The sequence below is a fragment of the Nylanderia fulva genome, unplaced genomic scaffold (assembly GCF_048542155.1).
Source record: "Nylanderia fulva isolate GAGA-0341 unplaced genomic scaffold, ASM4854215v1 Scaffold21, whole genome shotgun sequence".
NCBI lineage: Eukaryota > Metazoa > Arthropoda > Insecta > Hymenoptera > Formicidae > Nylanderia > Nylanderia fulva.
In genome coordinates, this window is record NW_028190275.1 from 2206484 (window position 1) to 2222025 (window position 15542).

At 32.3% G+C, this 15542-nt stretch overlaps 1 protein-coding gene, 1 long non-coding RNA gene and 1 pseudogene across 11 annotated transcripts in view; 2 read left to right on the forward strand and 1 right to left on the reverse strand.

Annotated features, from left to right (window-relative positions):
• Positions 1–15542, reverse strand: part of shep (RNA binding motif single stranded interacting protein alan shepard) — a 75079-nt gene that overhangs the window by 15300 nt on the left and 44237 nt on the right. For all 9 annotated transcript variants that reach the window (XM_085482491.1, XM_085482493.1, XM_085482490.1 and 6 more), the window contains 2 exons: positions 3421–3915; positions 152–366 (listed from right to left, as the gene is read on the reverse strand). In XM_085482491.1, coding sequence (XP_085338617.1) covers positions 152–366; positions 3421–3915 — 710 coding nt within the window. The remainder of the gene's footprint in view (positions 1–151; positions 367–3420; positions 3916–15542) is intronic.
• LOC114936307 (uncharacterized) lies at positions 180–12731 on the forward strand. Its single transcript, XR_003820677.2, has 3 exons — positions 180–409; positions 11963–12534; positions 12623–12731. It is a non-coding gene; the product is annotated as an uncharacterized LOC114936307 (long non-coding RNA).
• Positions 6912–9363, forward strand: LOC114930077 (uncharacterized; annotated as a pseudogene). Its single transcript, XR_014924633.1, has 4 exons — positions 6912–8567; positions 8658–8718; positions 8823–9131; positions 9255–9363. The product of XR_014924633.1 is annotated as an uncharacterized LOC114930077 (transcript).

The following is a 15542-nucleotide window of genomic DNA, read 5'->3' on the forward strand; positions in this document are numbered from 1 at the left end:
GGAATAAATTATAATTAATATTGATTTATACAGTATATTCATTTTTTTCTGATAAGCTCTCGGTTCTTTCCGATAGAATTATGATGAATCAACGATTACGCATTGATATGACGCGTATAACAAACTTACTATATAATACAACACCACTTACTGAGAACACATATTAACGAGGTCTTTGTCAGTCGTATTCTGATTGAGGCCACGGATGTATAGATTTGTTTTGGACAGCTGCTCCGCCTGTTGACCCTGCATAGCGTTGTTACTGAGACTCGTGCTCATTGTCCCACTTTGGCTACCAGTGGCACTACTAGAGCTGCTGTTAGTATTCGCCGGAGATGAAGCTGTAGGCACCCGCTGTCCACCATACTGCAAACACATCATTAATAGTCAAATATTTTAAGAGTCAAAGGTAATTGATTTCGTACGGAGCATTCCGCTTCTTTTTTTTTAACCAGAACGACCACCATCGGTATACAAATCTTAAATTCGTAGTCTAACACGATAAGTCAATTATCTCTATGAAGTTAACATTTTTAATATTTTGATATAGTTGATAATTTCGTATATACAATGAAAACGTGAAGTTGTCTAAAGTATCTATGAAAAGTGACTTGTTTATTCCATAACAATCAATTACATTCTATATCTATCTATATATATAAGCACCGTCTGTCTGTATGTATGTACGCGAACTACTTCCGCATTTGTGGACCGATATTCGTGAAACTGGTACCAAAATGTTGCAAATTTTTTGGGGGTGGCTGCTGTGGGGTTTTTTTTTTAATTTTTTAATTTTTTTTTTTTCTACAGAGGAGGGTATGTTTAATCTTTTTTTGCAATATTTCTGAACACATGGTATCAAAATGTTGCAAATTTTTTTGGAGATAACGACGATGCGGTTTTTTTTAAGTGTTACACCCCCACCCACGCACCCACCCACGCATCCACCCACGCGCTTGCGCATTTATGGACCAATTTTCACGAAATTAGTACCAAAATGTTGCAAATTTTTTTGAGAAAACTACTGTTTTATTTTTTTAAGTTTACGCCTCCACCCACGCAATCATCCACGCGCGTGCGCATTTATGGACCAATATTTTTACGAAATTGGTACAAAAATGTTGCAAATTTTTTGGAGATGGCGACGATGCGGTTTTTTTCAAGTGTTACACCTCCACCCACGCACCCACCCACGCGAATGCGCATTTATGACCAATTTTCACGAAATTAGTACCAAAATGTTGCAAATTTTTCTGACAAAGCTGGTGTTTTATTTTTTTAAGTTTACGCCTCCACCCACGCACCCACCCACGCAATCGTATATTTATAAACCGATTTTTTAAAAATTGGTACCAAAATGTTGCAAATTTTTTGAAGATGGCGACGATGTGGTTTTTTCAATTGTTACACCTCCACCCACGCATTCATCCACGCGCGTGCGCATTTATGGACCAATATTTTTACGAAATTGGTACAAAAATGTTGCAAATTTTTTTGAGAAAGCTGCTGTGTGGTTTTTTAAAGTTTTATCCCACCCACGCATTCACCCACGCATTCACACATTTATTCACAGACTTTTTCGAAATTTGTACTCAAATTTTGTTGGGGATGGCTACTATGATTTTAACAAATTTTTATCATCCTATTCATCCACCCACGCACCCATGCACCCATGTGCATACGCATTTATTGACTTGGTCACACCAATAAGTAATTTTAAATAAATTTGTGTACATGTTTGTGATTGCAAAAATTTGCAACATTTTGGTACTAATTTCGTGAAAATTGCATACAAATTAAAGGTTTATTTACACGAATTGCACACATAATCACAAATACGTACACAAATTTTTTAAAAATTACTTCTTGGTGTGACCAAGTCAATAAATGCGTATGCAAATGGGTGCATGGGTGCGTGGGTGGATGAATAGGATGATAAAAATTTGTTAAAATCATAGTAGCCATCTCCAACAAAATTTAACTACAAATTTCAAAAAAGTATGTGAATAAATGTGTGAATGCGTGGATGCATGCGTGGGTGGGATAAAACTTAAAAAAACCACACAGCAGCTTTCTCAGAAAAATTTGCAATATTTTGGTACTAATTTCGTGAAAATTGGTCCATAAATGCGCATGCGTGTGGGTGGAGGTGTAACACTTGAATAAACCACATCGTCGCCAAAAATTTGCAACATTTTGGTACCAATTTTTTAAAAAATCCGTTAATAAATATGCGATTGTGTGGGTGGATGCGTAGGTGAAAGCGTAAACTTAAAAAAACCCCACACACATACACACAGAGAGAGAGAGAGAGAGACAGAGAGAGAGAGAGAGAGAGAGAGAGAGAGAGAGAGAGAGAGAGAGAGAGAGAGAGAGCGTGTGTCTTAAAGAAAGAGGGAGGGAGAGAGATAAGGAGAGAGAGAGCATGTGTCTTAAAGAGAGAGAGAGGGAGCGCGTGTGTTTTAGAGTGAGAGAGAGAGAAAGCGTGTCTTAAAAAAAGAAAATAAAATATCTGGGAGAAAGAAATAGATAACATAGTAGTCATCCACAAAAAAATTTAAACATTTATTTTGGTATAAATTTCGTGAAAGTCGAACAACAAATGTGGAAGTAGATCGCGGTAATACAAAAAAAGAATTAATTTTTTGTGTTAAAACGGATTTAATATAGACTATATGAGGACCGCGCAAAGCGCGGTCCGAATAGAAAGGCTGGCTTTGAGGACCGCGCGAAGCGCGGTCCGAAAAGCTAGTTATTAATAAATACCTACTATTAAAGAACGATCCATCTTCTTGTTCTACCTCTCATGAGTAACAATCTCATGCTTATATCTCGTCACATGAAAATCACGTGGACTATTGACCGATATTGCAATAATGACGAATCCTCTTTCGATTAAAAAGTACTAGAGATGCAACGAATAATATATTCGACCGAATAGCGAATATTATGCGAGATTATATGCCGAATGGCCGAATTCGGCAAAGCGCGACATTTCTCAGAAGCAAATAATATGTACGAAGAAAAAAAAGAAATAGACTGCTTTTTTTCCAATGCAGAAAAACTTATTTCGCATTAAAACTTATGCTTCTTAATTTTAATTATAATTAAATTTAAAAATTATTAGTATTAAATACATCTCGTGTAACAATAAATATGTTTTATCAGATATATACATAAATAATTTAGATACTCGAGCATATTAAAACTATACATTCACGGCTGAGATGGCAACAGTCTTTAAACCTAGGTAGCAAACGTACGTCATTTTGACATCGATGACGTCATTGGAGGTCAGTTTGCTCCTTGGGTAAGCCATTACTTCCCTTCAATTTTCCATTGAAAACTACTCGGTATTCCACCGAATAGTATTCGTTGCATCTCCAGCAAGTACTTTAAAGCGAGCAAACCGCGACTTACCGTCGCGTGTTGCGCGTACGTGGCGGTGACGAAGGGATTCGCGGAAGCTGGCAGCTGTTGAGGACCACCGCCGACCGCGGCGGCGGCCGCCGCCGCCGCTGCCGCCGCCGCGCTAGGATATCGCGTGTAAGGCGGATAAGGAGCCGCCGCCGCTGCCGCCGCGGCCGCATGAGACGGCGCCGTGCTCCAAGCGGCCGCACCGCCGCCGCCGCCACCTCCTCCGCCGCCTCCGCCACCACTCGCGCGATACTGCACCGGATTGCCACCGCGCGGCCCGCCACCCGTGTTGCCCTTCAATCCGTGGCCGCCGCCGCCACCGCCACTGCCGCCACCGCCGCCGCCGCCCGCGCCGCTCGCGGGTCCCACGCCGACGCCGCCAGTGTTTGCGGCGCCGCCGCCGCCGCCACTACCACCGCCGCCGCCGCCGCCACCGCCGGCGCCGCCCGCGTTACCGTTGTTGGCGCCCACGTACGTCGGTCTCGGACCGTTTGTATTCTGAAAATCAAAAAAAAAAAGGGACTCGATTAAAACGCAGGAATCTCTCTTGAATCTCGCATTGTTCGTAATATGGAAATATGCAGTGTTGGACTTGCAATTTTAAAATTAGTCAAGAATGGAATGGAAATATGTAAAATCTTAGATAAAATGAAAAGACGATTTTGTTTTAAATATATTTAGATAAAAGATAAAATTATATGACGGTTATGTAATATAAAAATATATTTGTATTTTTATAAGTCTTATGTGCTATGATTTTAAACCAAATTATCTGAAAATTATTCTAGATAAATCAGTAAGTCATAACACTTTTATCTGAGACATAGATAGATATAGATAATTTTTATTATCTATATAAAGATAAGATGACGGTCTACAGGGAGACTATACAGATATAGATATAGATAATTTTTATTATCTATATAAAGATAAGATGACGGTCTATAGGGAGACTATACAGATATAGATAGATATAGATAATTTTTATTATCTATATAAAGATAAGATGACGGTATACAGGATGTTTCTAAAACTATGTCAGAGATTTTAAGGATGTATTCTAGGAATAAAATAAGAAATTCCTCTAAAGATAGATTCAAAAATACTTTTCCTTCAAGTTATGATTCCCTTAAAGTTGAGTAAAAAAGATCACAAAATGTATTGTAGCTCTCAGAGATTCGATTTTCTCTCCAACTTTAGGGGGCTGTAACTCGAAGGAAAAGCAATTTTAGAACCATGTTTATAGAAACTTTTTCTCTTTTTTTCTCTTATTTTGATTTCTAAAATACGCTCTTAAAATCTGACATAATTTTAGAAAGACAGTCTCTTCAATAACATATATAGATTGTTTCAGAAGAAATGGTCATTCTAAGACTTGATTGTGCACATCATTTTTAAGCAAAAAGTTTATAGCATGTGTCTTATTCTAGACGATTATGAAAATACAATGTTCAAGTTTAAGAACAAATATTTTTAATGTAATTAAAATCACTCATATTTACTCATGACAAAATTATTAATTAATTGAAATTATTGTTTATTAATATTAATTATTCAAATGTATTGTAAGCTTATTTCATGTAATTATTTCATAGAATTTGGTTTTAATAAGTTAAAGCTTAAAATGATGTGTATAATCATATTCTAGAATATTATAACAATTCTTCCTGAAACACCTTGAAATACATAAAAATGGTTATGAGAAAAATGTGTAATAATATGTAGAATAATGAATGAAACTTGAATAATGAATGAATGGAACTTCAGTTAAATGATTAAAGAGAATATATCATATGATCATGTTATTGGTTTCATATATTTAACGATGCCGCGTTCGAACAAAAATATTGAGAAAAAAGTCAAATATATTTATCGATTATTCTTATAATTTAAGGTTGCACAGATATGTCTTTATCGCGTAATAAGTCGAACAGCACTGTAAAATAATTCAGTAAATTTACACAAATAATAGATGTAAAAATTACATGACTAGTCTGGTAAATATAAAAAATCATGTAATTTTACAGAAATTATGTAATTCCACAAAAATTATGTATATTTGTCTTTTATTGTGTAAATATATCTTGTTTTACATGGAAACTTACGAAATAATGTAATATTTTAAATATTTTATGTAATTATCGAAATTTTTGTAATATTATGAAATACAACCGTAATATTCTAAATCGTGTGGTATACCCGTATGCCATGCGCGCTATATTACGCGATCATAGGTGGAAGTGGGGAGCGCTGTTGTCGCATTTCCCGCTTTTTGGCAATCACGTCGCGACATGTTACTGTTCTTATTAACTGATCAACAGTGATGCGTATATCAAGTACGTCTTACGAGTGTATATTACGAGTGCGTATTAGAGTGTCTCTCCGCACAAGAAAAGGAAAAGATCCATTTTTGTCTACTTGCCTTCTACGTTTCAACTTTCTACAAGAAAGGTAACTATAATATTTTATTAATTTTCTTCGAAACACGTACAATAGGTTAATCAGCAAAGGGAAAAATAGTAGGTCTTTTGTACATAGACTTTAATAGTGAAATTATTTAATATATTTATATTTATATTAAATTTAAGTCTTTTATGTATATACTCGCGATTCCTTGTTTGATATTCATTCATTTCGCGCACAAATATTGTGAAAAAATGTTTCATATGGCATGTGAAAAAATGTTTTATATGGCATGTGCTAAATTCTTACACAGTATATATACATGGCTATAGAAACAAAAAATGTAATCTAAAAATATTACATACTAGTATAATTTTTATCTAGTCGCAATCGCGTTAATTCCATCGCATTGTTTAGATCAGCTATTTTTTGTACAATTAACGTAACCTAAAATCATAGTGTTTTGTTTATTAATAGTTCGACCTGACTTGTCGATAAAAAATTGTTTCTGTACACGTTTCGGCCTTAGGGTACGGGCCCTTCTCAAGTGTTATTAGGTATATCCTAAAATATTATATGTATATAATTAATGATATATATTTATGATGTTATATATAGGTGCGCATGTGAACGTGATACGTTGCAATATCATTTCTACAAGACTGAAGGAAAAAAATAATCTGTATTATATTATTATTGTTCAAAAGTTTTAATTTAAAAAAAAAGGTAAGCTCGATAGTTTATTTATTTAATTATTTTGAGATCTATATTGCAAAAGTTGCAAAAAATTCATCGATTTTTTTTTATTGAATTTTGACACTAAATATGACAAATATTATTATAATACACACACACAATATCAACTCATATATAAAACATTTTATGTGCATATGCTTTTATATTTTTATATTCAATGTTTTGTAATTAGTTAAATTCAATATAATTGTAAATGTATTATTTTTTCGTAACTAAAACATATTACTAAATCATTAATAATTTATACAAAAAAATTGAATAATTTTTAGATATCTTGAATATAATTCAATACAAAATAATGACTATATAAGAGAGAATATAAAAACACAACACATATAATTATTTTCTGAGTTAATGAACATATACTATATATAAAATATTTATATTTGATAGTTTTATTTTCGTTTTTAATAATTCTATGTATTAAATGTTACAGTGTTATTACTTTTGGAATATATCTAAAATTTCCTTCATAAATCCAATTTTTTCCTTCCTTTGATATACAATTTTTTGATTAATAATGTTCAAATGTTTAATGTGCAACTGTGTATTTTCATCTATACTTTTGTACAATAAGCACCAAATTCTTCATAAAGACATGCCGTATTTAAAAATAATTTGTCTGTTCAAAAATTGTAGGCAACAATTTAATAAATATCTCAATTTTAAGAAACATATTTTTAGACAGCATTCAACAGATAAAAAACAAACATGCATAACTTATTGTTGTAAAGAAAGAAATTGCAATGCTCATTTTAACGATAGATTAAATTTTAATAAACATTTATATAAACATATAAGACAAAGTAAAATTGGGATTTATTGCGGATATCCAGCTTGTTCTACTAATAAAATTTTCAAAACAGTCAGCACTTATACAGTACACATATGTAGACATCATCCAAGTGATAATTTTGATAAGCAATTTGTTACTAATAAAGAATTGATAAATTTTGATACCAATAATTTTGATACCAGTAATTTTGATACCAGTAATAATGACAATCTTTTTTTGCAAAAGGAAAGTTTAAATCAATTTTTGTGTGATGTGAACAATAATGAAAAAGCTATAGCACAATTATATTTAAATTTGACTACAAAATATTTCCTAACAGAATTTGCTCTACAAGCTGTAATAGATGGTATGTCATCTATATTTACACTTATTCAAGAACACTTTATTACAACTTTAGAAAGCGATCTTAAAGACGATATAAAAAAAAAAATTAAAGATATTTTTCAACGTAGTTATTCTTTCTTTTTAAATGTTCATAATCCTATAAATGGTTGTCTTTGAAATACACATTCGAGGAAAACATATTTTAAACAAAATTTTCAATGTCGATAAATATCCACAAATTTTCAAAGATATGGATGAGGATGGCAGATGTTTTGGAGACGGATCTCATTCAATATATTTAAAACTTCGAGACCGAAATTCTTATTTAAATAGACCACATATGAAAAGATGTCTAAGTCAAAGTTTAAATATACCTCTAAAAAAACAAAAAAAAGTATTATCTGCTAAAGCTGGATGTAATAATTGGCAGCCAGAAAAATATATTGACACAGAAACAGAAGAGACAATAGAGGACAAGGCTAAATTTCTACGTCAAATAGTTCACGATGATTCATCAAGCGATCTCAAGATTCAACATAAAATTAATTTGTATCTTGAAGCTACATATCCGGCGCAAAGATTGTTTCTTAATGATGTCTATAAAACACCTACTATTGAAGATGTTAAAACTACATGGCCAATTCTTTTAAAAAAAAAATATATGTTTTAGCATTACGAGCAATTAATGGGACATTCAGTAGATCTTCTAAAGCAAGAAATCTTAAAAAAACAAGACAAAATACTTATTTATGGACAGCATAAAAAATATAAAGATATCATTAATTCAAATAATCCTACAGAGTTAAAATTGATAAAAATTATTATGAAACATTTTAAAGAAGATTTTCAAGAATTATTTAAAACATATCCTGTAAATATTTTTTAAATATGTTTTGTGTTTAATTTTTTTATGAATGTGTCAAATTTACATTTTATTAACTAAAGTTAATTTATTAAACAGGAAGCAACACCCTTGGAAAATATAGAACCACCAGTTGTAGCACCATGTATTATAATCATAGGTAATTTCGCTATATAATTGTATTAATTATATTTTGACTTTATAGTATAGTAAATTAATATATATTTGTGACTGCTCTAATTATCATATATTTAATTATTACAGATGATCCAGCATGTCGAATGTTTTATTTATATATAGAAAAATTATTGATTGAAAGGACATATTGCTTTTATGAAGCCTTAAAAATGTTGATGTCTGTATATTACATTTTCAATATGGAATATCCCAAAAATAGTACATGTACCTTAGAATTTTTACAAAAATATTTTTTAAATATTCATCCAGCTTGTGGTTCAAAATCTCATAAGGTGTCAACAAAATACAAAGTATTGTCACTTTTTAATAAATTGAGAAACATATCAGATCAAGAAAATATTGCTACAGATAACATGTAACAAACATAAAATAAAAGTAAGCATTATTCATATTAAAAAATTATGATATACGTTATTTATATTAAATATGTAATACACTTTATATCTTTATACATTTTAATACTTGTTTTATAATCTGTACTATTTTTATTTGTTTCAGATTTCTACAAAAGTAGAAATATAATCTATTACCACTATATTCTATATTCTATGTGAAAGTCTATAAAAAGCTTCATATGAAGATCAAAATAAAAACCACTTGAAAACACGCTACATATATTATTTTGCAATGAGAATCTCTTGGTGATTATACTAATAATTCGATGACTTCGAAGAAACAATGATTTTGGTTATAAAGTATATAACAATATCTATATTACAATATTTTTTACTGTTGTAAAATTATAATGTGAGTTTATTTTTTTTATATTTTTAAATATAATTTATTAATATATTTTTGTTTTGTAATCTCAAATATAAAGAATTTATTTTCGTTAGTTATTCTTAAATATATAATTAATATATTTATTTTTATATTACTAAATACATATAATTAATGGGTTTATTTTTTATGCTAAATATAAAGTTTTTAAATTGTCTTTATTTTGGTATTACTAAAAGAAATTCATATATACGTTTATTTTTGCAAATGTAATATGAATTATTTGAATAAGTATCAACAAAAAGTTATTATTATTAATATTACATTAGATAATTATTATATTATATATTACAGTTTAATGAAATATGTATCTTTTATTTTTTGCTATTAACATTGCCAATAAAAATGATTGAAGGTTTTTGAAACAGGGTATTTCTTTAATCACGCGGCATATTGAGAATTATATATATATGTATATATATATATATATATATATATATATATATATATATATATATATATTACTAACTGGTATAATCTTCCTGAATAATTGTAGTAAAAATTATATTTTAAAGTGTAATATCACAAACATGCAGAATTATATTACAAAAAGGTGTGGTAAACATAATCTCTGCAATGTGAATTTCATATTTCTATTTGTAACAATACAAACGCGTGAACTATTATTAAGTTCACATTTTGTGCATTTACACTCTGTTGTGTAAATTTAATATTTGAATGTTTAATAATACAATTGTAAAAAATATTTTTACATTACCGTTTTATAATTTTACATATATATTGTGAATTTACTTCTGCAATCAGCTCAATTACAAATGAAGAAATTAATTTTACTTCTACATTGCAAATTTACAAACGCGTGGAAATTTACAACTATTATAGTGGGTCCTATTATTACCCACTATAATAGTTGTAATTTTACACAAAATTTTTTTACAGTGAGTTGTCGTTACCATGTTGACATTTTATTGAATCAAGAAAGACATCCTCGATTTAGCTATTCCAAAAATAATTGCCGTTCTTGTAGCACAAATTGTCCGCGTCAATAATTCAGCAAATGCATATATATATATATATATATATATATATATATATATATATATATGAGTGTATTATTCCTTTCGCGAATAAAAAAAGAAACTATTGTACATAAGAGAAAAAAAATTATCTAGAAACCGCTGTACAAAAATAATTTTTTGATATGCCTTACAAGTTCTTGCATTTTTTCTCCAAATAAAAGAAACAAATGTGCAATGGTAAACAATTTAAAAATTCACGAGACAAAAATTAAAAATTAGGAATATTAGTAGTACCGCTAAAATTATTATTGATAGTAATATTATTACACATTATATATATATTATTCTCAAGCTTCAATTGCTAATACATTATACAGCCAGCGAAATAATCTTAACGCGAGGAAACTGATTTAATCTCGACAGTAATAGAATATAAAAAAAAAAACCCCCACGGCGCATCTTTCGCTCCTGATCGTCAGAATTCCATGTGACTGCAAAACGCGAGGTACTTTAACATCGATGCGACTGTCGCATCGGTATCCCTATCGATTTTCTCGAGCGAAACGGCATACTATTTTAGAAAGCGATCGCGTTTCTCGCCGGCCTCGTAGTTTCGCGCGCACACATCGTCGTTGCACGTCGATAAGGAGAAAAGAGAGAGAAAGAGAGACCCCGCCCGTTATCGTTTATCAGTGACCTCGCGCGGTCACGCCTCTTCGATAACGAGAAAGAACGAGCCGGCTAGTCGGTCGATCTCTCCCTCGTAGTCTTCTTTGCCCCCTTCTTCCTCCTCTCTCTTTCTCTCTCTTTGTCCGATGCGTCGTTTTCGCGACGGTGCATCAGGACGTATCTTTCGAGCAGCATCCAAGATTCTCTTGCATCGCCCTCGTGTATCGATCGCCTGACTATCGCGCGTCACAGATTTTCATTTTGCCACGCAACTCTTGCATTTTCGAAAATTTTATGCATTTTTAGATAAGTTTCGCAATTAGGAGACTTTAATTTATTTACAGTCTACACAGAGAGAGTTTTCTCTTAAAATTTACCCTGAAAATCATGGTACTCGTGAGACAATATGGTATTTATTTTTACCATAAAAATATTAAAATCTACTATAATAAGATGTAAAATGTTTGATTAATTTTACTATGTACATATAAATATTTTTCATTGTGGTAAATATTAATCAGAGAAACTCTTATAAAATCCTTCCAATACCATATATTGTCCCAATTCTAAGAGAAAATTCAATTTCAATCAATAATATATCTTCGTCATATTTTTCTCCAATTTTCTTTCTTCGTTATTAATCACTTATTAAATTCCAAAGCGGTGCTATTGTCTGAATTTTGTTGATATTATATTTTTTATATTATTATATTACCAGTAATTGTTATTATATTTTATACGAGCTGGACACATAACTTTCTTGAATTATAACTTTAGACAGATTTTGTTCGCGGAAGCACCACTTGAAGAGCAAGCTCGGTTAGGGACACCCTGTGTATACAACTGCTCTCTCTCGCTTCGCTGACGCATCATCGGCGATACGATAAAACCAGACGGATGATTCGGCCATGGTTAGCCATTGACGAGTCGTCCCTGGGCGGAATAGGAGAGACGAGCCGAGCGAACGCGTGCGAAACGCACGGCCGTGTCGTGGATCCGGCCACAGAGAAGAGAGCGACCGACCGACCGGATGTCACTTCCTGCTCACCACGTCTGCGCCGCCGCGCACACGTTGTGTTGCAACGCGAACCAACTCCGAGTGTTTGCCCTTTTATTCTTTTTTTCTCGAACTCGCCGTTAAATACCGCACGGTCGGAATCATCCGGTATTTAACGGTATTCATCGTTGATATATATATTATTTTTTTCAGAAGCTCCGGCAAGAGGAATTTAAACGAGTTTTCCTTTCTTCGGTTCTAGAATTCTTCGCAAATATTGCTGCACAGCAGGAGAGGTGACATCTCGCACATTAAGGCTCCTCGCCGCAGGAGTGTTAAATTGTGATTTTAGGTAAAAGGATATTTTGACAAAACACAATTTTAAATGGCTTTAGTATGTTTCTAAAGTATCTCGAAAAAATATTTTCTCAATGTTTCAGTTATTTAAAGATTGTCGATTGACTGTCGAGGGAAAATAAGTTTTCGGAGGACATCAATTTAAATTGTGACTTCAAAGGCGAGAAAATACACGCTGAAAATTTTACGAGCCATCTTATTAAGATGCTCGAGAATAAAAGAATATTTTGACGAAACGCAACTTTAGATGACTTTAGTATCTTTCGAAAATATCTCGAAACAATATTTTCTCAATGTTTCAATTATTTACAGATTGTCGATAGACTGTCGAGGGAAAAAAAAGTTTTCGGAATATTCTAAAGGTGTATTAAAACCACCTAAAATTGTGTTTCGTTAAAATATCTTTTACCTAAAAATGTGGCATCACGCAAAAATGTTCAACATGCGTTTTCTCGCCTCTGACGTCACAATCTGACACGAGGTCGCGAGGAGCAGCTTCGACACATGGCTCGCGTTTTCTAAACCGAGTAAACTCGCTCCATAACAGCACGCTGCATTATAATATTTATGCGCTATCGTCTCCGTTTCACAATCTTCCGCGTTGCAATTTATGAAATGCAAGTAAGCGGAGAGCGCGAGTTTATCATATCGGCGTGTGTATTATCATAACGCGGCCGCTAATTGGCGCGCTCTACGTGTGTATCTTGGTGCTTTCTTCTAAGGACGAGAGAAAGAGATGGCTCCAGGATGTGCGCCACATACCGGAGAAATGTGTATCCGCGCGATCTCTCTTTTATTCTCGGACAGATTCTCTGTTATGCTCTATTATAGCGCGCTCGCGATATCCTGGAATGCGCTTTTTTCGACCTCCGCTATTAATTTGGAGAAATTACCGTGAAAATCTTTCGTGAAATATATTATATAAAAGAAATTCTAAGTTTGTAGATATTAATAAAATCATTCCTAACTTTTGATGTAACACACGTGACTTCTAATGGACGTCGTTCGCGCGAATTTTAATTGAAGATTTGAAAGAAATAACGCAGCGATATCGCGTTCGAAATCCCGTCTCGGCGAAATCATTGGAAAGTTAATCGCGAACACCCGGTGTGTCGCCGTATTCTTTCAAGGTGAAGAAACGGTATGCGAGGTATGCGCGCGCTCGTACACGTATATACATATAAGAGACGAGGAGGGACTCTTTCGTGCGCAGGCAACGAGCAGATGTGCATAAACGAGATGCGGCCGTGTAGGACTGCAATTTTTTTCAAATCTCTTAAGCTCTTAATGTCCTCTTGAAAAGTAACTTTCTGACGCCAAGAGAACGGAAAGATACAAACTTGTTCCTCTCTCGCGTACACGCGCTAATAAATTAATAATTCGACGTGAATTTAGTGGCTTGATCTCCTATATTTATAAATAAAATCTGATGAGCTTAAAATAATAAGCACAGAGAGAATTTTCTCCTAAAATTTACCCTGAAAATCATGATAAGAATTTTACAAGAGTTTCTCTGGCTAAAATATTATCTGATTAATATTTACCACAATGAAAAAAAGAATATCTACCGCACAATAAGATATTAAATATGCGTTCGATTAATTTTACTATGTACATATTCATACTTTTTATTGTATTAATCAGATAAATTTTTATAAAATTCTTCTAATGATAGGGTAAATTTTAAGAGAAAATTCTCTCCATGTATACAATATGTATAATATATAGGTATACAATTATATATATATATAATAAAATAAAGAAGGAAAAATGAAATTAAATGTTTAATTGCTATATATGTATGCATAAATTGGCCCTTAATTTGCATAAACGTAAATTGTTGGCAGCTTTAAAGTTAATTACTCTCTCTCGAAAAGGCGAGAAGCTATTGCACACTTCGCGCATTGGATACTTGGGTAAATGGCTTATAATTTATAGACATTTACAGTAGCCTATAAATGTCTATCCTTTCGAAGGCGCGGCGAGTCGAGCTCGTAATCGAGTCGGGCGAGAGTGCATCCATCGCTACGTGTTACGTGGTCACAGGGAAGCCGATGTGTGCATGTGCATACGCACGTTTGGTTTATGTGAGTGCTTGTATACGCGGGATGCACGCGACTCGTGGCAGGACGAGGCGAGAAAACACGATGGAGATAATGCAATAAATGCAGTTACCGAATAGATAATAATCTCTCGAATAATTCTCTTTCGAGGAATTTATTCAAGGAAATATAACATTTTTCCTTGACAAATAATCAGGTGTAAAAATATATTATCTAACGATAAGGAAAATCTGTGTTCCACGATTGGGACTGATAAATTTAAATGAACAAGTGAATTCAAGATTTAAAAGAGCTTTTGAAATATTATATATTAAAGAAATAAATTGAAATTAAATATATGGAAATATTTAAATTAAATATAACAAAACGTATATTTGACTTAAACGATTTAGTCTGTAATAATATTCTTTACCAAATTCACAATTGAAATAAAATCGATTTTTCCATCACATGTCATCAAGCAACAAACAAATATATAAAACATTTTTTATTATCAATCGAGAGATATAATCAAATAATTGATACAAGAATTACACAACAATAGAAGTGTAATTTAAAATAATAAAGATCTGAATTTTTATTTTTTATTTTTACCACAGATGGCTTTTGCCGATAACTTTTGCAAATTGTATGTGCACATCAACAATAAGCTTCACTGAATATCAGTGTTCCGGAAGTCTGACATGATAGTAAAGAAGTACATCGAAGTATACATTAGTACTTTTAATTTTTTAAATTAATCATATAATAATTGATAATTTTAAATGATTTCAATTAAAGAATTTTAATATATATTTATATGTAATTTTTTTTATCAGTTTTGTATGTTTTGTCTAAAAGAAAAATGCAAGTTTTTGCCTTACAAAACACAGGGGAAAAAAGACATCACGGAGAAACAGAGAGGAACGCGACTGTCTGACCGCCTGGGCGTCTCGGATTT